This window comes from Sorex fumeus, unplaced genomic scaffold (assembly GCF_029834395.1).
Source record: "Sorex fumeus unplaced genomic scaffold, SorFum_2.1 ptg000020l, whole genome shotgun sequence".
Lineage (NCBI taxonomy): Eukaryota > Metazoa > Chordata > Mammalia > Eulipotyphla > Soricidae > Sorex > Sorex fumeus.
Genome location: NW_026606077.1, coordinates 2,577,980 through 2,597,158, shown reverse-complemented (window position 1 = coordinate 2,597,158; position 19,179 = coordinate 2,577,980). Strand labels below are relative to the sequence as shown.

At 39.3% G+C, this 19,179-nt stretch overlaps 1 protein-coding gene across 1 annotated transcript in view; it reads left to right on the top strand.

The window, feature by feature from the left end:
* The window catches only part of CTNNA3 (catenin alpha 3), a 1,757,578-nt gene that overhangs the window by 1,085,593 nt on the left and 652,806 nt on the right, over positions 1-19,179 (top strand). The window contains exon 10 of the mRNA XM_056113567.1: positions 18,663-18,755. Within this exon, the coding sequence (XP_055969542.1) occupies positions 18,663-18,755 (93 nt within the window). The remainder of the gene's footprint in view (positions 1-18,662; positions 18,756-19,179) is intronic.

Genomic DNA, 19,179 nt, shown 5'->3' with positions numbered 1-19,179 from the left:
TTTTCCATTGGTCTGCAGTTCTGCCTTTGTTCCAGTACCATGCTGTTTTAATTATTACTGCTTTGTAGTACAGTTTGAAGTTCGGGAGGTTGATTCCTCCCATTTTCTTTTTCCCAAGAATTGCTTTAGCTATTCGTGGGGGCTTATTGTTCCATATAAATTTCAAGAGTGTTTGCTCCATTTCTTTGAAGAATGTCATGGGTATCCTTATAGGGATTGCATTGAATTTATACAATGCTTTCGGTAGTATTGCCATTTTGACAATGTTAAGTCTCCCGACCCATGAGCAGGGGATATCTTTCCATTTCCTCATGTCCTCTTTTATTTCCTGAAGTAGCGTTTTGTAGTTTTCTTTGTACAGGTCCTTTACTTCCTTAGTTAAGCTGATTCCTAGGTACTTGATTTTCTGGGGCACAATTGTGAATGGGATTGTTTTTTTCATGTTGCTTTCTTCTCTCTCACTGTTTGCGTATAGGAAAGCCATGGACTTTTGGGTATTGATTTTATAACCTGCAACTTTACTATACGAGTCTATTGTTTCTAAGAGTTTTTTGGTGGAAGTTATTGGGTTCTCTAAGTAGAGTATCATATCATCTGCGAATAGTGAGAGCTTGATTTCTTCCTTTCCTACCTGAATGCCCTTAATGTCTTTTTCCTGCCTAATCGCTATTGCAAGTACTTCCAGTACTATATTGAACAGCAGTGGAGAGAGTGGGCATCCCTGTCTCGTCCCTGATCTTAGAGGGAAGGCTCTCAGTTTTTCGCCATTGAGGATGATGCTTGCTGTAGGCTTGTGGTAGATGGCTTTAATTATGTTGAGGAAGGTCCCCTCTATACCCATTTTGGCTAGGGTTTTCATCATAAAGGGGTGCTGGATCTTATCAAATGCTTTCTCTGCATCTATTGATATGATCATATGCTTTTTATCTTTTCTTTTGTTGATATGGTGGATTATGTTGATTGATTTCCGAATGTTGAACCATCCTTGCATCCCTGGGATGAATCCTACTTGGTCATGGTGTATGATCTTTTTGATGAGTAGTTGGATTCTATTTGCTAGTAGTTTGTTGAGGATCTTTGCATCTGTGATACTCTTCTCTCTTTGAAGTCTTCCTTTATCGCATCTCTGCACTGCTTTTAGAGCTCAGAAATTAGCTTTTGGTTGCCTGAGAGTTGGTATTCCTCATCAATTCATCCTCAAAGGCAACTTCCCATGTTGCTACAATAGTGCCAAAGAGTTTCCAGTTGGTGTTGATTCTGAGAGTTCTCTTCTTAAACTTTGCAGCCCTTTCTCCCTGAATGTGAAGTAGAATTTTGCATGAAGGAGGCAGTGGTCCGATCCCATTTGGAATTTTGGGACAATAGAGACATTGGTCAGGCAAAACCGTCGATTGAATGTGATGTGGTCAATTTCGTTGTGGAACTATCCACCAGGAGACTTCCATGTCCAATGTTTAGATTTGGCCTTCTGGAACTGTGAGTTATCATGTATGGTCTTGGTCGACATGATGAACTCAGATAGTCTCTCACCCTGTTCGTTCTATTCTAGGCCATGGCCCCCGATGTGCAGTTTTTTGGGTGACCTTCTTGGTCTATCTTGGCATTAAAATCACCGATAATGGTCTTGTATTAGGTGTGTTCTTGTTTATAGAAATTCTCCAGCTCCATGTAGAACTTCTCAATTTCTTCTCCAACATAATTGGATGTTGGTGCATAGACGATGACGATAGAAACTGCCAGTAATGAGCCACATCTATTCAAGTATAAGCCTCCGATTCATGTTGTTAGGCATTTGCATGAACCAATGCTCATGGCCAAGTTCATGTTGACAAGAATACCAACACCAACAACGCCTCTTTTGTCACAATGTTCCAAGGAACAGTTCTTTTCCAGTGTTGAAATTGGCGTGGTGTGGTTAATGCCTTCTCGTCTTTATCAAACCAGTGATGTCGTACTTGATCTTTCGCACTTGCACTATCAGGTCCTCGATGGATGCTTCTGATGCCAGCATACATGCATTGAAAGTACAGACAGTCATTTTAGTCCTTCTTCGTTTTGGCAGCTGGTTCATCCCTGAGATTTTATCAGCCTCTTCTTGCTCATCCTTCTTAACACTGCTATATTGGGGCCTTTTTCAGGGTCAAGAGAATGAGGCTTATTGTATTTACTTTATTTGGCATATCAAATATATCGCGGGTAGCTTGCCAGACTGTGCCGTGATGGCAGGATATTTTTGGTAGCTTGCTGGGATCTCTGAGAGGAATGAGGGATGGAGGCTTTGAGGGTGGCCTCTAATCACCCTTCCAGGTGATCCTATGGTTCACACCATATTTGAGCACCATCAAATATGGTGCGGTAATCTTGGAAGATTGGTATTGAGTGTCGTATGATGTGTCACACGGCTGCAATGTGGCCACGTGATCCAGAAAGTGGCCTGGAGCATGGCGACTAGGTAGTGGAGGTAGTGGAGGTTTGCTGATGACATATTTATCTGGCACTGTAAGGGCTGTAAGGGTGTGGCTTATGGGTGTGATCCTTGGGTCACTGGAGATTGGTGGAAGCAGGCAGGATAGGGCAGGGTGGTACTCCTTGATATGATCCCTGTGTTGCTGGTGATTGGTGGAAGCAGGCAGAGGATCTCTGTTTTTGAGTCCCTTTGAGCCTAGGGTCCAAGGTCACAAAATTCCTCTTATGTGTGTTTCCATACACATAGTTAAATATCCCAAAATAAAAGATGGTATGCATTTGGTAAAAATGAGATTATTAAAGTCTACATTAAATGTAGACCTTGTGTGAGGTATGAAATATGTACTTTGAATAATTTATTAGAAACACTTTAATAACAAAAAAATTAAATTCTGTGTGTGTGTTTTGTGTTTGTATGTATGCTTGCTTTGTCTTTCATCTGATTTGTTCTTTTGTCATGGAACAATGTATAAAATTGATGTATGTCAAGTTAGATAATGTGTACTGTCATCCGGAGGGAATTTCTTTGTACTACAACAAAGTAGTACAGATGCAAAATTGAATAATGTTGGAGGGTATGGGTAAAATAAGAGAAAAAAGAATTGTTGAAAATACTTAGTTTTTTTAATCCTGAGAATCATCATTTTGTATCTACTATATTGCAGACACATGAGCAAGAAAACAGAGATAATCCCCCAACTGTATAAAGAAATATACTATGCCTGGATAATCTGTAACATTCCAAACAAATTGAATTTTTATGTGTGTTAGTAGGTCAGTTTTGGATGGTTTCGTTTTATCACTGTCAGTGCTTTTATTTATTTGATACCTTTATTCTTTGCACTAAATAAAATTGAAGGAAGTACAGTGCTTGGTTTTGCCAGTGTAAATTATCAACCAGTTTTGAATCATATTTTTAAATATAGTAGTATATGAAACAATGAAACTGTAACTCTGGTAGCATTTCCTAGTTATAGATCTATATTTTCTGGAGTTCCTATTTTGAAGTGCTTCTGGGTTCGCAGGTTTTCCTTTGGCAGAATTACTAGTATCCTGTTAATTTATATGAAAATTTATATGAATAATAATCATGGTCCTCCCGTTGTTCATCGATTTGCTTGAGCAGGCCCAGTAACGTCTCCATTGGAGACTTTGTTGTTACTGTGTTTGACATATCGAATACGTCACGGGGAGCTTGCCAGGCTTTGCTGTGTGGGCAAGATACTCTCAGTAGCTTGCTGGGCTCTCTGAGAGGGGTAGAGGAATTGAACTCGGGTCAGCCATGTTGGCAATAATTATATATAATTTATATGAAAATTCCTCCAATGATGTTTAGATTTGCTTCATTTAAAAAATATTATTATAAAGAACGTCTTTCAAGATATGTTGTTCAAACTTGCAAGTGATTTCTAAAGGACATAGTACTTTATGTTAAATTGTTGCAATCTCACACATTTAATTTTCAGAGGTGAGGCTAAATTTTTATCTGAAATGTTGTCCATTTACTTTTTACTTTTTTTTACTTTACCTCTAGAATTACTTGATAATTTAAAATTTTTGATTTTTGTTGCATCTCAAAAATAGGGTATTTGTTTTGATTATCTGTTAATAGAAAGATTGGAAATGTGTTCATATATTATTCGTTTATTTTATATCTGACTTTTCTGTTTAAATTGTCACTTTTTTATAATGTAGTTCCATTTCATATGTAGGAGCTGCTTACATCGTGTGGATAATATCTTTTTTTAGTTGTTATAATTAATAACATATTTTGTCTTGACTATTTCCTTTTTGAAATCAAATGTCATACAGTCATATATGCTAGTCCATTTATATACATTGAACCTCCAACCTCCTCCCCCCCGACCCATAAGCAGTATTCCACGTGTTATCACCATTGTTTTTGCTACTGCTCACTAAGGTGCCAATGTTTTTGCATTTTACACATAATGCTTTCTTTCATTCCTCATTTTTGTGAATAGTATTTGCTATATTTTATGTATTCTTCTAAATATGCATGAAAATCAACCTATATTTAATTTATTAAAATTAAATTAATAGAAAATTTAGTATCAATTGACATTTTACTTTATAAAATTGTGTTTCCTCTTGTGGATATATTTCTCTCCATAAATTCACTTGTTCTTTTTCATGTGGCTAGTAAAAATACATGAATTAGTGCAGTTAGTCAAGTAATATTAGGGGTCTATTACTATAAAATTTATTATTTTTGGTCAATTATGATAGAAAATGATTAATTTAAAGATTTTTTTAACTTTAACTGATGTGGGTTGGAGCGATAGCACAGCAGCTAGGGCATTTGCCTTGCACACGACTGACCCAGCTGACCAGAGTTCGAGTCCTCTGCCCCTCTCAGAGAGCCCAGCAGGCTACTGAGAGTATCTCGCCTGCACAGCAAAACCTGGCAAGCTACCCGTGACATATTCTATATGCCAAACACAGTAACAACAAGTCTCACAATGGAGACGTTACTGGGACGCTTGAGCAAATCGATAAACAATGGGAGGACAGTGCTACAGTGCTTTAACTGATGTATGAAGTGTAAAAAAAATATTATACCACTTTAAGATATTATTTACTATTAATATTTAGGCTATATATTATAATAGTACCCGCTGGCCACCCCGCGCCCGCCCCGGCCCTCGGCCCCGCCCCGGACCGCTGCTGACCCCGGGGCTTTTCTCCGCGGCACCCGTGGTCCGAGGGTCGGACCGCGTCCCCGAGCCGCCCCGCTCCCATTCCGACCCTCGGCCGTGTTCTGGGCCGCTGCCGACCCCGGGGCTTAGCTCTGCGGCACCCGCCAGATGAGGGCCAGGCCGCGTTCCTGTGCTGCACCACACCCGGTGGTAAGGCATTTGCCTTGTGTACAGCCAGCCCGGCCAAGCCAGGTTTGATTCCTCTGCCCCTCTTGGAGAGCCTGGCAAGCTACTGAGAGTATCTTGCCCACACGGCAAAGCCTGGCAAGCTACCCGTGATGTTTTCAATATGCCAAACACAGAAACAAGAAGTCTCAAAATGGAGATGTTACTGGACTTGCTTGAGCAAATCGATGAACAATGGGAGGACAGTGTTTGTTTTACAGTATTATAATTTGCAGGTATATGGATTTTTCACATAAGGATATGAACATTTACTTTTTTTATATATATATGCAGCTATCACTAATATTTTAGATTTATTTGACCCCCAAATATTGCTTAATTTCAGTGATGGTGAAGATATTTATCTTGAGCTTGACTTAAAAAGAGGCATTTATTATAAATTTCCAGGATTTGACCTGTTTGAGATTAATAATGATTTCTTCTAACTCATTTCACTTAGCGTGATGCTTTCCATGTAGTACCACTTGTATGTAAATTTCATGACTTCACCTTTTCTAGCAGCTGCATAGTACTCCATTGTGTAGATGTACCAAAGTTTCTTTAACCAGTCATCTGTTCTTGAGCACTCATGTATTTTCTAGATTCTAGCTATTGTAAACAGTGCTGCAGTGAAAAAAGAATAGCCAAGATAAGTACCAGGAGGTTTATTCCATGGCTTGGAGACAAGCCGCACACACTAGGGGTAAAGGAAGCTCAGATAGATAAGGGAGCACCAAATAAAGAGTATTGGGTGGGTGGGGGTAGGAGGGATACTGGGATCAGTGGTGGTGGAGAATGGGCACTGGCGGAGGGATGGGTACTCTATCATTGTATAACTGAAACCCAAGAGCAAAAATTTGTAAGTCTACAACTGTATCTCATGTTGTTTCACTAATAAAAATTTAAAAAAATGATTCCTTCTATACCTAATATACTAGGGTTTAGATATGCTTATTTTATTATGGTTTTACAAGAATGAGCATAAACTATTTTCAAGTGCTTTTATAATGTTTGTTAAAATAAAATAAAAAAGAAATTTATTGCTAGATATCCCAATTCTGAATTGTTTGTCCATTTGAAGTGAAAAACTGATGTGTCTCTCAATATTGCATAGTTGGATTTAATTTCAGGCATCTTATGTTTAAGTAAACAACATTACTGATAGTTTACCCCACTTTAATTCCTTACTAAATTTGTTATCAGATTACAAAATCAGTAAAATTCATGTTTTAAAATGGAATCTAGAAATCAATGAATTGCTTGTTTTTGAGATGATCAACTAAAGATAGGGAGATAAAGAAGTAAATTATTACATGAGCAAAACTAATATCATACACAGGACCATATGATTTGGGGTTTGGCACACCTGCTGATGCTCAGGGTTTACTCCTTGCTTTGAACTTGGTTCTCTCCTAGTAGTATGCAAGGCCTAGTCATGACTGTACTAGGACTTACTTCAACCAGTGCTCAGGAGACCTTGTGTAACCCAAAGGATTAAATTGGGGTCACCCACGTGCATGGTAAAAGATTTAGTCACTGTACTGTTTCTCTAGCCCTGATTTAAGACTCAGAGACTATAAAACCCAGCTCCCAGAAGAGAACAGCGCAGAGTCTCCTGCCCCCGCACCTGGCTGTCCTCGCCAGGGCCCCTTGGAAAGGAGCGGGTTGAGTTTTCCTCCCCACCCCAACCTGGGCTCCGGCAGCCAAAAACCTCCGGAACCAGCCACCACCATGCTGAGACCACTCTCCGCACACATGAAGGTACTGGCAGAGGAACAGAGGCATGCGGGTCCCAGGGCTGAGATCTCCAACCCTGCTCGGTTGGGGGTTGAGCATCCTCCACCCAGATCCTCCAAATTCCAGTAGGCAGGGGTCACACCCACCAACTGGCCCCCTGGCGCCATGTAATCCCATCAACGGCCAAGACTCAGAGACTATAAAACCCAGCTCCCAGAAGAGAACACCGCACAGTCTCCTGCCCCCGCACCTGGCTGTCCTCGCCGGGGCCCCTTGGAGGGGAGCGGGTTGAGTTTCCCTCCCCGCCCCGATCAGTGCTCCGGCAGCCAAAAACCTCAAGAACCAGCCACCACCATGCTGAGACCACTCTCTGCACACATGAAGGTACTGGCAGAGGAACAGAGGCATGCGGGTCCCGGGACTGAGATCTCCAAGCCTGCTCGGATCGGGGCTGAGCATCCTCACCCAGATCCTCCAAATTCCAGTAGGCGGGGATCACACCCACCAACTGGCCCCCTGGTGCCGTGTAATCCCATCAACGGCCAAGACTCAGAGACTATAAAACCCAGCTCCAGGAAGAGAACAGCGCAGAATCTCTTATTATCTCATCTTATTAACTCATTCCTACTTTGGACAAACTGGCAGGCTACCGAATGTAACCTGCCCACACGGCAGAGTCTGGCAAACTCCCCGTGGGTTACCCAATTTGCCAAAGACCAGTAACAATGATGGGTCTCATTCTCCTAACTCTGAAAGAGCCTTGAATATGGCACTTTTTTAAAAATCTCAGGACTGAACGAAGGAGACGTTACTGGGGCCTGCTCGAGGCAATCGACGAATAACAGGATGGTCGTGATCGTGATCATGATTTAAGATTTATAAAGTTTTGGGGGGAAATGAAGTATAGAGCCCAGGAAAATAGGAAGTTTCTTAGCAATAAATTGTTTCTATACTACTATTCTATACTGTTCCACACTATTCCAACTATGACTTTAGAGTCTTCTCTGAGAATTACTTTTCTCTAATCTCTCATGGGACTCGGAAACAACTTCATTCACTTACTTTTTCAAGACCTATATAGATTGCATTTACGGGGTTCACTTTGATTGTCTCTGACTTCTCTGAAAGTTCCCAGCCCACATAAATATTTGTGTCTTGATAAAAGTGTATTCTTGAATATTTCCAATGTACTTTTAGAAACACAGTCCTACTAAAGAGTCTAGAAAATTCTAACTTCATTTCACTGACTCTTAAATAAGGAATAGCAGAGCAGCCATTTCACTAGAAGTAGAAAGCTTCACTTGTTTAGCCAGAGGTGACTTGGATACTGACATTGGGAGTTAGGATTCTCCCTACAATTCTCTTCAGATTTGGACCCAGGCCCCTAATTTAAACTTGCCTAGAAACGAACTGTATATTATAATACATCCTGCTGGCAACAAATCTCCTGAGTTTTTCTTGACAGAACTTACTCCGCCTCTTCCATCTGCCCTACTTACCACCATTTGACAATGAACTGAGACCCTTTGAAGAGTTATTTTACTAATTCAAAATAAATAATTAGAGGTTAAATTGGGAGCTATTCAAATTGATCACAATTTGATATCAAGTGATAAGTAAACTTGGGAAGATGTTGTTCCTTAAGTGTTGTTAAGTACAGTGAAGAAAGTGTTAAGTGCAGAAGAAGCAAAGCTTGTTACTTTTCTCTGAAGTCCAGATACCTAAGCCTTTGTGGAAAATTTCAAAGAGAAATTTCAGTTGTCTTTCTTCCTTTCCCAAGTTTCTGCTGCTGCTGTCTCCTCCCTGAAGACGATATGTTTTCTTCCTGTCTTTGAAGATAATGCATTCCTAAGCTTAATGGTTCATACATTCTTGAATTTATTCATTTACTGGAAAACCTTATAGCTTGGTGACCTTATGTTAGGTCATAGGAACCGAGGGTCCAGTGATGAACAAAAACAGCTGAAGCATCTACCACCTACTCTAACAAAACAAGGAAAATGTTCATTGATCAAATAATTATATACTGGTATTTAGCTCTGTAGGAAAATATCTTTTGATTGAAGGTGGCCTTGGGATTGGGTGACAGCCTACAGTGCAGTTGTCTAGGAGGACTAGTACTCCTGAAAATGCAAGTGAACTTTGTTAAAATGTCGTAAGATATTATGCTTAAACACTTAATCACTTAATCACTTAATCACTTAACTTCCCGTTAGTCATCGATTTGCTCGAGCAGGCACCAGTAACGTCTCCATTTGTCCCTGTCGTGTGCTAGTGTAGCCCAATGGCATCTGTTCGCTCCAGGAACATGAAGGGCCTCAAACCGATCGTTCATGATCTTCAGGAAGAAGTCTGACCATCTGGTAGGTGGGCGGCCACGTGGTCTCTTGACATCCCGTGGAATCCAATCAGTAACAGCTCTAGTCCAACGGTCGTCTTTAAATCTCATTACGTGACCAGCCCTTTTATCTGATTTTCGACACCTTGGCATATTAGACAGTGTCCCTGATTCTTGATTGTCAACGGATGTCAGAACTCCAGATTCTTTCTCTCATTTGAGTGAAACGTGATATTCCAAGTATAGCTCTTTCTATTCTTCTTTGGGAGACCTGAATAGCGTTCTCATCTTGTTTGCGTAGGGCCCAGGTCTCTGAGGCATATGTTAATGCAGGAAGAACAGTGGAATCAAAGAGATGTGCCCGGAGCCGGAGGTTCTTCGTCCTCTTAGCTATTTCTTCGACGTTCTTGAAGGCGTTCCAAGCCGCTCTCTTCCTCCTGCGCAGCTCGGGTGCCAGGTCATTTGTCATGTTGACCTCTCGACCTAGGTACACATAGCTGTTGCATTCGGAGATGGTCGTTCCATTGAGAGCGAATGTGGCATCAGGAACAAGGCTGTTTCTCATAAACATTGTCTTCGTAAGATTCAGCTGTAGTCCTACCTTTCCACACTCACGGTCAAAGTCGGCCAGCATTTGTGCCGCTTGGCTGATGTTTGGTGTTATTAAAACAATGTCATCAGCAAAGCGGAGGTGGTGTAGTTGCCTACCATCTATCTTCACTCCCATTCCTTCCCATTCCAGTCGTCGCATGATGTTCTCGAGGGTGGCACTGAAGAGCTTCGGTGAAATGGTATCACCCTGCCGCACCCCTCTCTTGACATCAACGATCACTTCTTTGTAGAATGGTGAGATCCTGGTAGTGAATCCGCAATACAGCTCACGGAGGATCCTGATGTATTGGGTTTGAATGCCCTGATTGGCTAGGGCTTCAATGACTGCTTCTGTCTCAACAGAATCAAAGGCCTTCTTTAAATCAATGAATGTTAAACAGAGCGGCATCTTGAACTCCTGAGAAACCTCAATGAGCTTGGTTATCGTGTGGATATGGTCGATGGTGCTGAATCCTTTGTGGAACCCAGCTTGCTCGCATGGTTGTCCTTCATCTAGTGTTCTGCCAATCCTATTTAGGATGACTCGAGTGAACAACTTGTAGATGACAGACAATAGGCAGATCGGGCGATAGTTGCCAATGTCATGGATGTCTCCCTTCTTGAACAGTAGTACGGTCCTGCTGGTTTTCCATTGGGACGAAACCTTGCATTCAGACAGGTAGCGTGTGAAGAGCCGAGCCAGTGTATTGATGAGTACTGATGGCAGTTTCTTCAGGTGTTCAGGTCTGACCTTGTCTGGGCCGGGTGCTGTTTGTTTCTTTACCGACGAAATGGCCTGTCGGATTTCGGAAGGGAGAATGCTGGGAACGACATATCCATCCTGTGGAATTTGGTATGTCTGCAAGTGGACATGGCTGTCGAAGAGATTTGAGTAGAAGTCATGGATAATCTTCTCCATTGCCGTTCTGGAGGATAAGATGGATTCATCAGGACGTCGGAGGGCAGTCATCTTGCTCTTATAGTTGGCGAAGGACAGGCGGGCGTTACGAATACTTTTCCCGGCTTCTGCCGCATCTACCAGTACTTCTGCTCTTCTCTCTTTGAGGTCTTCCTTGATCTCATCTCTGCACTGCTTTGCGAGCTCGGACGTTAGCTTGCGGTTGCCTGAGGCATGCGCCAAACCACGCTGGCGAATTAGCTCAAGAGTTTTCGAAGATAGGCGATTTTTTGTGGCTATCTCTCTCTTGGCGTTCCTCGCACATTCATGGAGGTGCTGAACCAGTCGATCGTATTCCCCGTCAATGTTGTCAACAATGGCATCTTCCCATGTTGCCGCAATAGTACCAAAGAGTTCCCAGTTGGTGGTCATTCTGGAAGTTCTCTTTTTGAACTTTGCAGCCCTTTCTCCCCGCTCTGTGAAGTAGAATTTTGCACGAAGGAGACGGTGGTCCGATCCCGTTCGAAATTTTCGGACAACAGTGACATCAGTCAGGCAAAACCGTCGATTGAATATGATGTGGTCTATTTCGTTGTGGCTTAAACACTTGACCAGGTTAAAACAAAATAATGATAAAAAGTAGAATTAATACACTAGCATGTTAGGGCTCACTTTGCTATCAAGTTTATAGCAGTGGTCTGAAAAAGGGTCTATTAGATTAATGCATTAATGCATTAATACCGCGGAGCGATAGCACAGCGGGTAGGGCGTTCGCCTTACACGCGGCCAACATGGCCGACCCGAGTTCGATTCCTCCGCCCCTCTCGGAGAGCCCGGCAAGCTACCGAGAGTATTCGATATGCCAGACACAGTAACAACAAAGTCTCCAGTGGAGACGTTACTGGACCCGCTCGAGCAAATCGACGATCAACGGGAGGGCCTTTACCTTAGATTAATGCAACTCAGGAAATTTTTGGTTTCTCAGTACATGAAAAATTCTATTTACACTAAACTTAGTCTAATAAATGTGTAATAGCTTTGTGTCGAAAGAATGTGCATATGTTCACTTGATCGGTTGACATCCCGTTACTCATCTATTTGCTCGAGTGGGCACCAGTAACATCTCGCCTCACAGGTACAGATTGACCTGCTGGTGGCACCATACCCCCCCAATCCTCTACTTTTAAAATTTTATCATGTGATTGTAGCAATGCATTCAAAATGGCATTTTCTACTTTTCATCCTGCTCTCTGCTCTTTCTTGTTGAAGTCTCAACCCCTTTAAAGACTTATGAATATGAAAACTAATATTCATATTAGTTTTGGTATTTTGAAATTATTCCATGAATCATTAGTGTTCTTAATGTTGTCTAGAATGGTGATTCCTTTTTAGAAAGTTTTTGGCTTCCTCAAGATAAATAAGAAGAATCACTATATTAAATAGCAATATTTTTAAAAAAAAATGTCTTAGATTTGAAAGTAAAAATTACTTTTTGGAAGTAAAAATTTACTTTTTTGTTTCATGGGACACAGAATAATTATTGTTTCAGCATGTAGTAAAGCATTAATATCTTATGAAGTTCATCAGTGGTCTTGGGTGCATGGTCAATGAGAAGTGATGTTTTGAATAGTAGATAACAGTGAGATTAAAATACTCATTAACCCATATCATAAACCAGTTTGCCATTTTCCAGGCTTTGTTATGGAGTACAACAATGGTTTATCATAATTCTTAAGGGTTGTAGTGTTTTTAGGATGGTAAGAAAGCATTGGTTTTATTTGAAAGTCACCAACTTACTTAACTCCTATGACAGTCATTCTTTTCTTTGAAGCTGTGATGCCTGTAACTTCAACACTAGACCTTTATGAGGATTCCTGTATTTTTGAGTTAATAAAGATATGTTGTCTCTTTTAATCTCATGAACCAAACTGCTGGCTTCATGTTTTTTTCTTGAGCTTCATAACTATTTCTAGTCTTTATAGACTTGAAGAAAATTAGGACCTTGCAATAGGCTCCAGCATCAGGAAAAATTGTGACTGGTTTCCATATCAGGGCCAGTGAGGTTGTTGAGTAGATAAGGTACTTGCCTTGCATTTGACCATCCCTAGTTTTGTTCGATCAGTCCTAGTAGTGCATATGTTCCCCTGAGCACCACCAGGAGTGATCCTTGAAAACAGAGCTAGGAGTAATCTCTGAGCACAGTTACATATGGCAGAAAGAAGAAGAAGAAAAGGAAGACAAAGAAAAGCTCAAAAGAAAATCCCCATTGTTTCCATGTCTACAATAAGGCTGATTTTAATTTCTCATCATTTGTGTGTTTAATGAAATGATTCTTTTAATTTCTTTCAATAATTTTTACTTTGTAGAAACAAGTAGGCTTATTGCTTGATATAAAAGTCCTAGCTCCCAGCCTCTGGGCTTTTGATATGCTTCCTTCACTAAACAATCATTTCTAGTCCTCATTAGAATTAAGAGATCTGTGATTGTTCCTACACTGTAACACCTACAGGTCATTGTAGAGTTATTAATTCATCTAATTTCTATATTGTTGTAAGGTAAGGTAAAGGTAAAGGCCCTCCCGGTGATCGTCGATTTGCTCGAGCGGGCCCAGTAACGTCTCCATTGGAGACTTTGTTGTTACTGTGTCTGGCATATCGAATACTCTCGGTAGCTTGCCGGGCTTGTACCTCAGGGAATAGGGAGATCTGAAGATAAGAAACGAGATGGGGAACCGCAGTCTGTGGAATCATAGGAATATGTATTTATTAGGTTCACCATCTAGCACAGAGGGTAGGGCGTCTGCCTTGCACGCAGCCAACATGGCCGACTCGAGTTCGATTCCTCAGCCGCTCTCGGAGAGCCCGGCAAGCTACCGAGAGTATTCGATATGCCAGACACAGTAACAACAAAGTCTCCAATGGAGACGTTACTGGGCCCGCTCGAGCAAATCGACGATCAACGGGAGGGCCTTTACTTTACTTTACTTTACCATCTAATGTGGAAGTGGTTTATGACATCCACAATACAATAAGAACAGCAAAAATCACTTCTTATAATCCATATCATGAAGTATATAAAACTAACAAAAATTATAAATATTTTAGAAATATGAAAATGTGACACACAAAGCTAGCATATGCTATTGGAAAAAATGTTCTTGATGCAGGTTGCTGCAAATTCCCAATACACAAGAACTAAAACCAAAACAAAACACTGTGTATTATGTTTTGTAAGCAAAGTGAAACAAAGAGCAATAAAAAAGCAATAAACATATATACTATATATGTATATATAGTATATGCAAAATGTATACTATAGAAAACCATAAATCACTATTAAAATAAATGAAAATATAAGGAAATGGAAAACATTCCCTGTCCAAATTATATTTGTAAAAGCATTGTGTGTACAAATATTTCAAACTATCTTACAAAAATATTTTATTCGCATGATTCTTCTTTCTTGGCTCAGTAGCTTCTTTCCTTTTTTGCTATATGCAAAAACAAATGACTTAAGGGCCACACAATAAATGATATTCATAAATAAGTGTATGAATAAATACTTAGGAATAAGTAGAATTATACATAGGAATCATTACCGTTCTTTAGGAATAATTCCTAAAATATTTACAAATCATTGTTAGATGCAATTGATTTGAATTTTAAAATCTGTCACAAATCAACAGGAAATGGAAAGAAATTTTGTTTTCAACTATATATTGATTTGAATATTAAAATCTGTCACGAAACAACTGGAAATGGAAAGAAATTTTGTTTCTGTCACTGAAGTTCTGTTCAGCCATAGAATATGATTAATTTTTAAGTTAAAATGTACAAAATGTCATTAAAATATCTTCATGCATTAATCTGATATTTAATATTTTAGAAAAAATTACCTAATGTAGAATAAATCTAGGAAGTAGTTCAGATATGTGTGAATAAGGAAGTTACATAATCACTATTAACTGCATGAAGGATTTTTTAATTTTTATTTTCTAGGCCACAACCTACCGTGCTAGGGGATTACTCCTAGCGTTGTGCTCAGGGAATACTCCCTGTGGAGCTCAGGGAACCCTAGGCGGTGGTGGGAATCAAATCTGTATAGGAGTATGCAAGGCAATCGTTTGCTTCAGTCCAAAAGACATTTATCATCACTAATCAAGTATAATCATCTCAGTTGTGTGGTATTATTTGAGAGTTTTGTAAAACGCAAGTCTGCTAATATAAAGAGAAAACTCTGTGTCTCAAATGGTTTCTATATTATGTTGGTCTTGGACTGGCTTGCATTAAATATGATATTCAAAAAATGTTCAGAATAAGAATGTTTATTTTTAAAGAGAAAAATATAACCACAATCCATTTTAAAATACAGTAAAAATGTCTATATGGAGTAACTTTCTATAATTGTGAACTATGATTAACAGTTTTCTCATTTCACTGAAAGACTAAGCTTATATTTTTAATTATTTTACTTGAAACAGTGTCAAAATTTGTAGATTTTTCTGTAAGTGCAGTGACAAATATTGTAAGACTTTATTTAGGTAATTAGACTACTCAATTATACTTTTTTTTTTGCGTTGTGGGAGAGGGGCACAGAAACTGCTGCACTTTCCAGACAATTCACAAGTGTACTAATTATGTGTCAGATTTGAAACTTGAGGCTTTCTGACCTTTAAGCCAACCGAGACCTTTTCAAGTAAGCTTCTTCAATGCACATTAATAAAGTGCATTCACCCTCCACAGTTAAATAATGTAATGCTGTTATTTTATTGTGTGTAAATAGCATGCTAAGAAGTTATTTTACTATTGACACATTAAGGTAACGCTGTAGAAAAGCACACACACAAAATAGAAATCAAGTTCAATAGCTCTTCGTGTTACCTTTCAGGTTGAGATCTAAAGGTAGGCTCGGTATTTGCTCCTGTAATATAGAGCTAGCATGCAATTTCTCCACAACTGAATATATTTTGGATTTGAACATCTGTAATGTGTAAAGAAGATTACTGACATAGAGATTAAGCTGGAAAAAATGGTCAGAAAAGCATTGTCTTTGCAGTGATCAAAAATGATCTATTTTGTAGATCACAGAAAACTCTGCTTCTGTACACAAACCCTCACCTGCTATGAACAGAAATGCCAAATAGAGTGAGGTTCAAAGAGTGAAAAATAACTCCAAACCCTTTCTTATGTGTCTTCATGGTATTAAGAAAGAAATTATAACTATTGGATATAGGGAACGTATATGCAGACTTATGATCAACAACAATCAAACCTAAGTAAATCATGCAAAGAATTAATGGTAGATTTGAATAAAACTTCTCTAAAGAGACCTTAGAGATGGACAACATTCATATGAAAATATTCTCATTATCACTGCTTATCAGGGAAGCACAAGTGAAGATTGTAATTATATCCTGCCTTGCATCTGTGAGAATGGCTTACATCAAAATCAGATCACAGATCACAGATCATCCTGTTATTCGTCGATTGCCTCGAGCAGGCCCCAGTAACGTCTCCTTCATCCTAGCCCTGAGATTATATTCAAGCCTCTTTAGGAGAATGAGACCCATCATTGTTACTGGAATTTGGCATATTGAGTACACCACGGGGAGTTTGCCAGACTCTGCCGTGTGGGCAGGCTACATTCGGTAGCCTGCCAGTTTGTCAAAGTAGGAATGAGATGTCATAATAAGATGTCCGGTTCCGGGAGCCTGGTTATTCCTCGCCGGGGCCCTTTGGAGCGGAGCGGGTTCAGCATTCCTCCCCACCCTGACCAGGGCCCCGGCAGCCGAAGACCTCCAGGACCAGCCACCACCATGCTGAGACCACTCTCCACACACCTGAAGGTACCGGCAGAGGGACAAAACCACGTGGGTTCCGGGGCCGAGATCTCCAAGCCTACTTGGATTGGAGTCGAGCATCCTCCACCCAGATCCTCCAAATTCCAGTAGGCGGGGGTCACACCCACCACCTGGCCCCCTGGCGCCGTGTAATCCCATCAGCGACCAAGACTCAGAGACTATAAAAACCAGCTCCCGGAGGCAGAACAGTGCAATCAAAATCAGCAACAATAACAAATGTTGGAAAAGGGGTCGAGAGAAGGAATTCATGCATTACGGGTGGGAAAATTAATCAGTGTGACTCTTTTGACAAACGGTACTATGCTTCTGTGAGAAAATGGTAGTGACAGTACCATATGGTCTTCATAACTGTATGAAGAATATAAATATATTAACACAACAAGTTATACCACTGTGATGTTTATAGTAGTGTTATTTCTGGTCGTTAACATTTGAATGTGATCTGTCCATTGATGCATAAATTGAAAATAGGTGTCACACTTATAAAAATGGGTGATTATTCATCTTTCAAATAAATTGGCCAGAAAGATAATAACGTGGGTGAGCATTTGCCTCATATCTCAATGACGCCAATTCAAGCCTCTCACACTGTATATGAGAACTGTACGGGGTTGCTCATTTCCACAGAGCTGCAACACCTGAACACTTCTGAACACTGCTGGTTATGCCCTTTGCAAACAAATCAAAGTCCCATAAAATTTGGGAGCCAGGAGAGAGTACAGTAGGAGGAGTACATGTTAGACGTGTTTCTGACTATCAGATTAATGCATCCCAGAAATTTTTTGGATTCCCCATGCATGAAAAACTATATTTAGATTATTTTTAGCCTATTAAGTATGGAATGATATTATCTTCAAATAATGCGGCCAAAAAAGGCTCACATCTTCGGAGACTTCAGAAATCATAATCTTTTGACTGTTGAAACACCATCTAGAAACCCAAGTTTCATCTACACCACAAAGCTTAAGTGACAATTGCGTTCTCATGCCTTTCTCATTGAAGAGCCTCTATGGTTAGCTGAGAACTGCCAGTGAGGACCACAGACCTCTTCAGCACTATATAGGCTGCCACCATAAACAAACAAACAAATAAATAAATACCTTTTCCATTTGCAACCAAAACAAAAAAATGAGCTGAAGGAGATTGTAAGAAGCAAAATGTATCAGAGGGAAAAAGAAAATTGCTGTGTTCTTTCACTTCACTTATGTATATGTACTTTTTATAACTAGAATAGTAAGAATATTAAAAGCAAAATAAATAGACAGATTTAGTAAAATCAAAAATTACCTGAAGAGGAGGTGGGGGGGGACACAATTTGGGGGTTAAGGGAATAGAATGAAAAAGCATTTGATAGTGTAAATTTCAAAAGCAGTAATGTATTGCAGAATTTTTGGTGTCACTAATGTTTGCATCAGATTTGACTCTTTGATCATCAGTATCCATAATGCTGTAATAGAACATTGTGACCAGAAAGCATTTAATTATCTTTTATTTGTCCAGATTTACTGAATAAAGCATGAATAAAGATATCATTATGTTTGATGTATCTTAGCCATTTATGGTAGACCTCTGGGGGGATAATCAATTACAAAGCTAAAGCAAACTGCAGTTACAAGTATCCAAGAACCTATTTTCATTCAATTCATAGATGAAACTTTTTGACAGACGAATGTAAAATCATAACAGTTAGTTTCTTATGGGAATGATGTTGATATCAGATATGTAAGATTTTCTGTTTCACTCAAAAATATTCTCATAAAAATGAAAGAAATTTCTTCTTTTCTTGCTTTAATAAATTCTCTTATTTATTCTTACTGATCTATGACAACAAATGTTACTATATTTCCTTGAAGCCTGAAATGATTTTCATTGTTTTGTATTGTATTTAAGGTGGCAAATCTTGCTTGTTCCATGTCAACAAATGAAGATGGGATTAAAATTGTCCAAACTGCAGCCAATCACCTGGAAATCTTATGTCCACAGGTATGGTAGCTACTTTTCTGCTTATTATCAACTATGAAAATTTTGCATACAGATCTCTATGTAATCATATAGATTTAATACTTCAGAATTGTATACATATGAAAAATATTAAAAATTATATTTTAAATACAAAAAACTAAATCATGAAATGATCATGGTTTATTATTTAATATTTATAAGTTGGTTTTTACTTAGCACCTGATTTTATAACACTCTCTAATAGATTGTGTCAGCATCTTATGAGAGAAATCTATAGATTGAAATCAAAGCAAAAGACTTTCTAAAAAAGATTTTATTTCAGTCATTTCAAAAATTTTAAATATCAAATAGTAATGTATAAGTGACCTTTTTATCAAGTGACATTCTAAATTTTTTTTAAATGAGAAATTACTTCTGTGTATAACTCAAAAGATTTTTAAAAAAA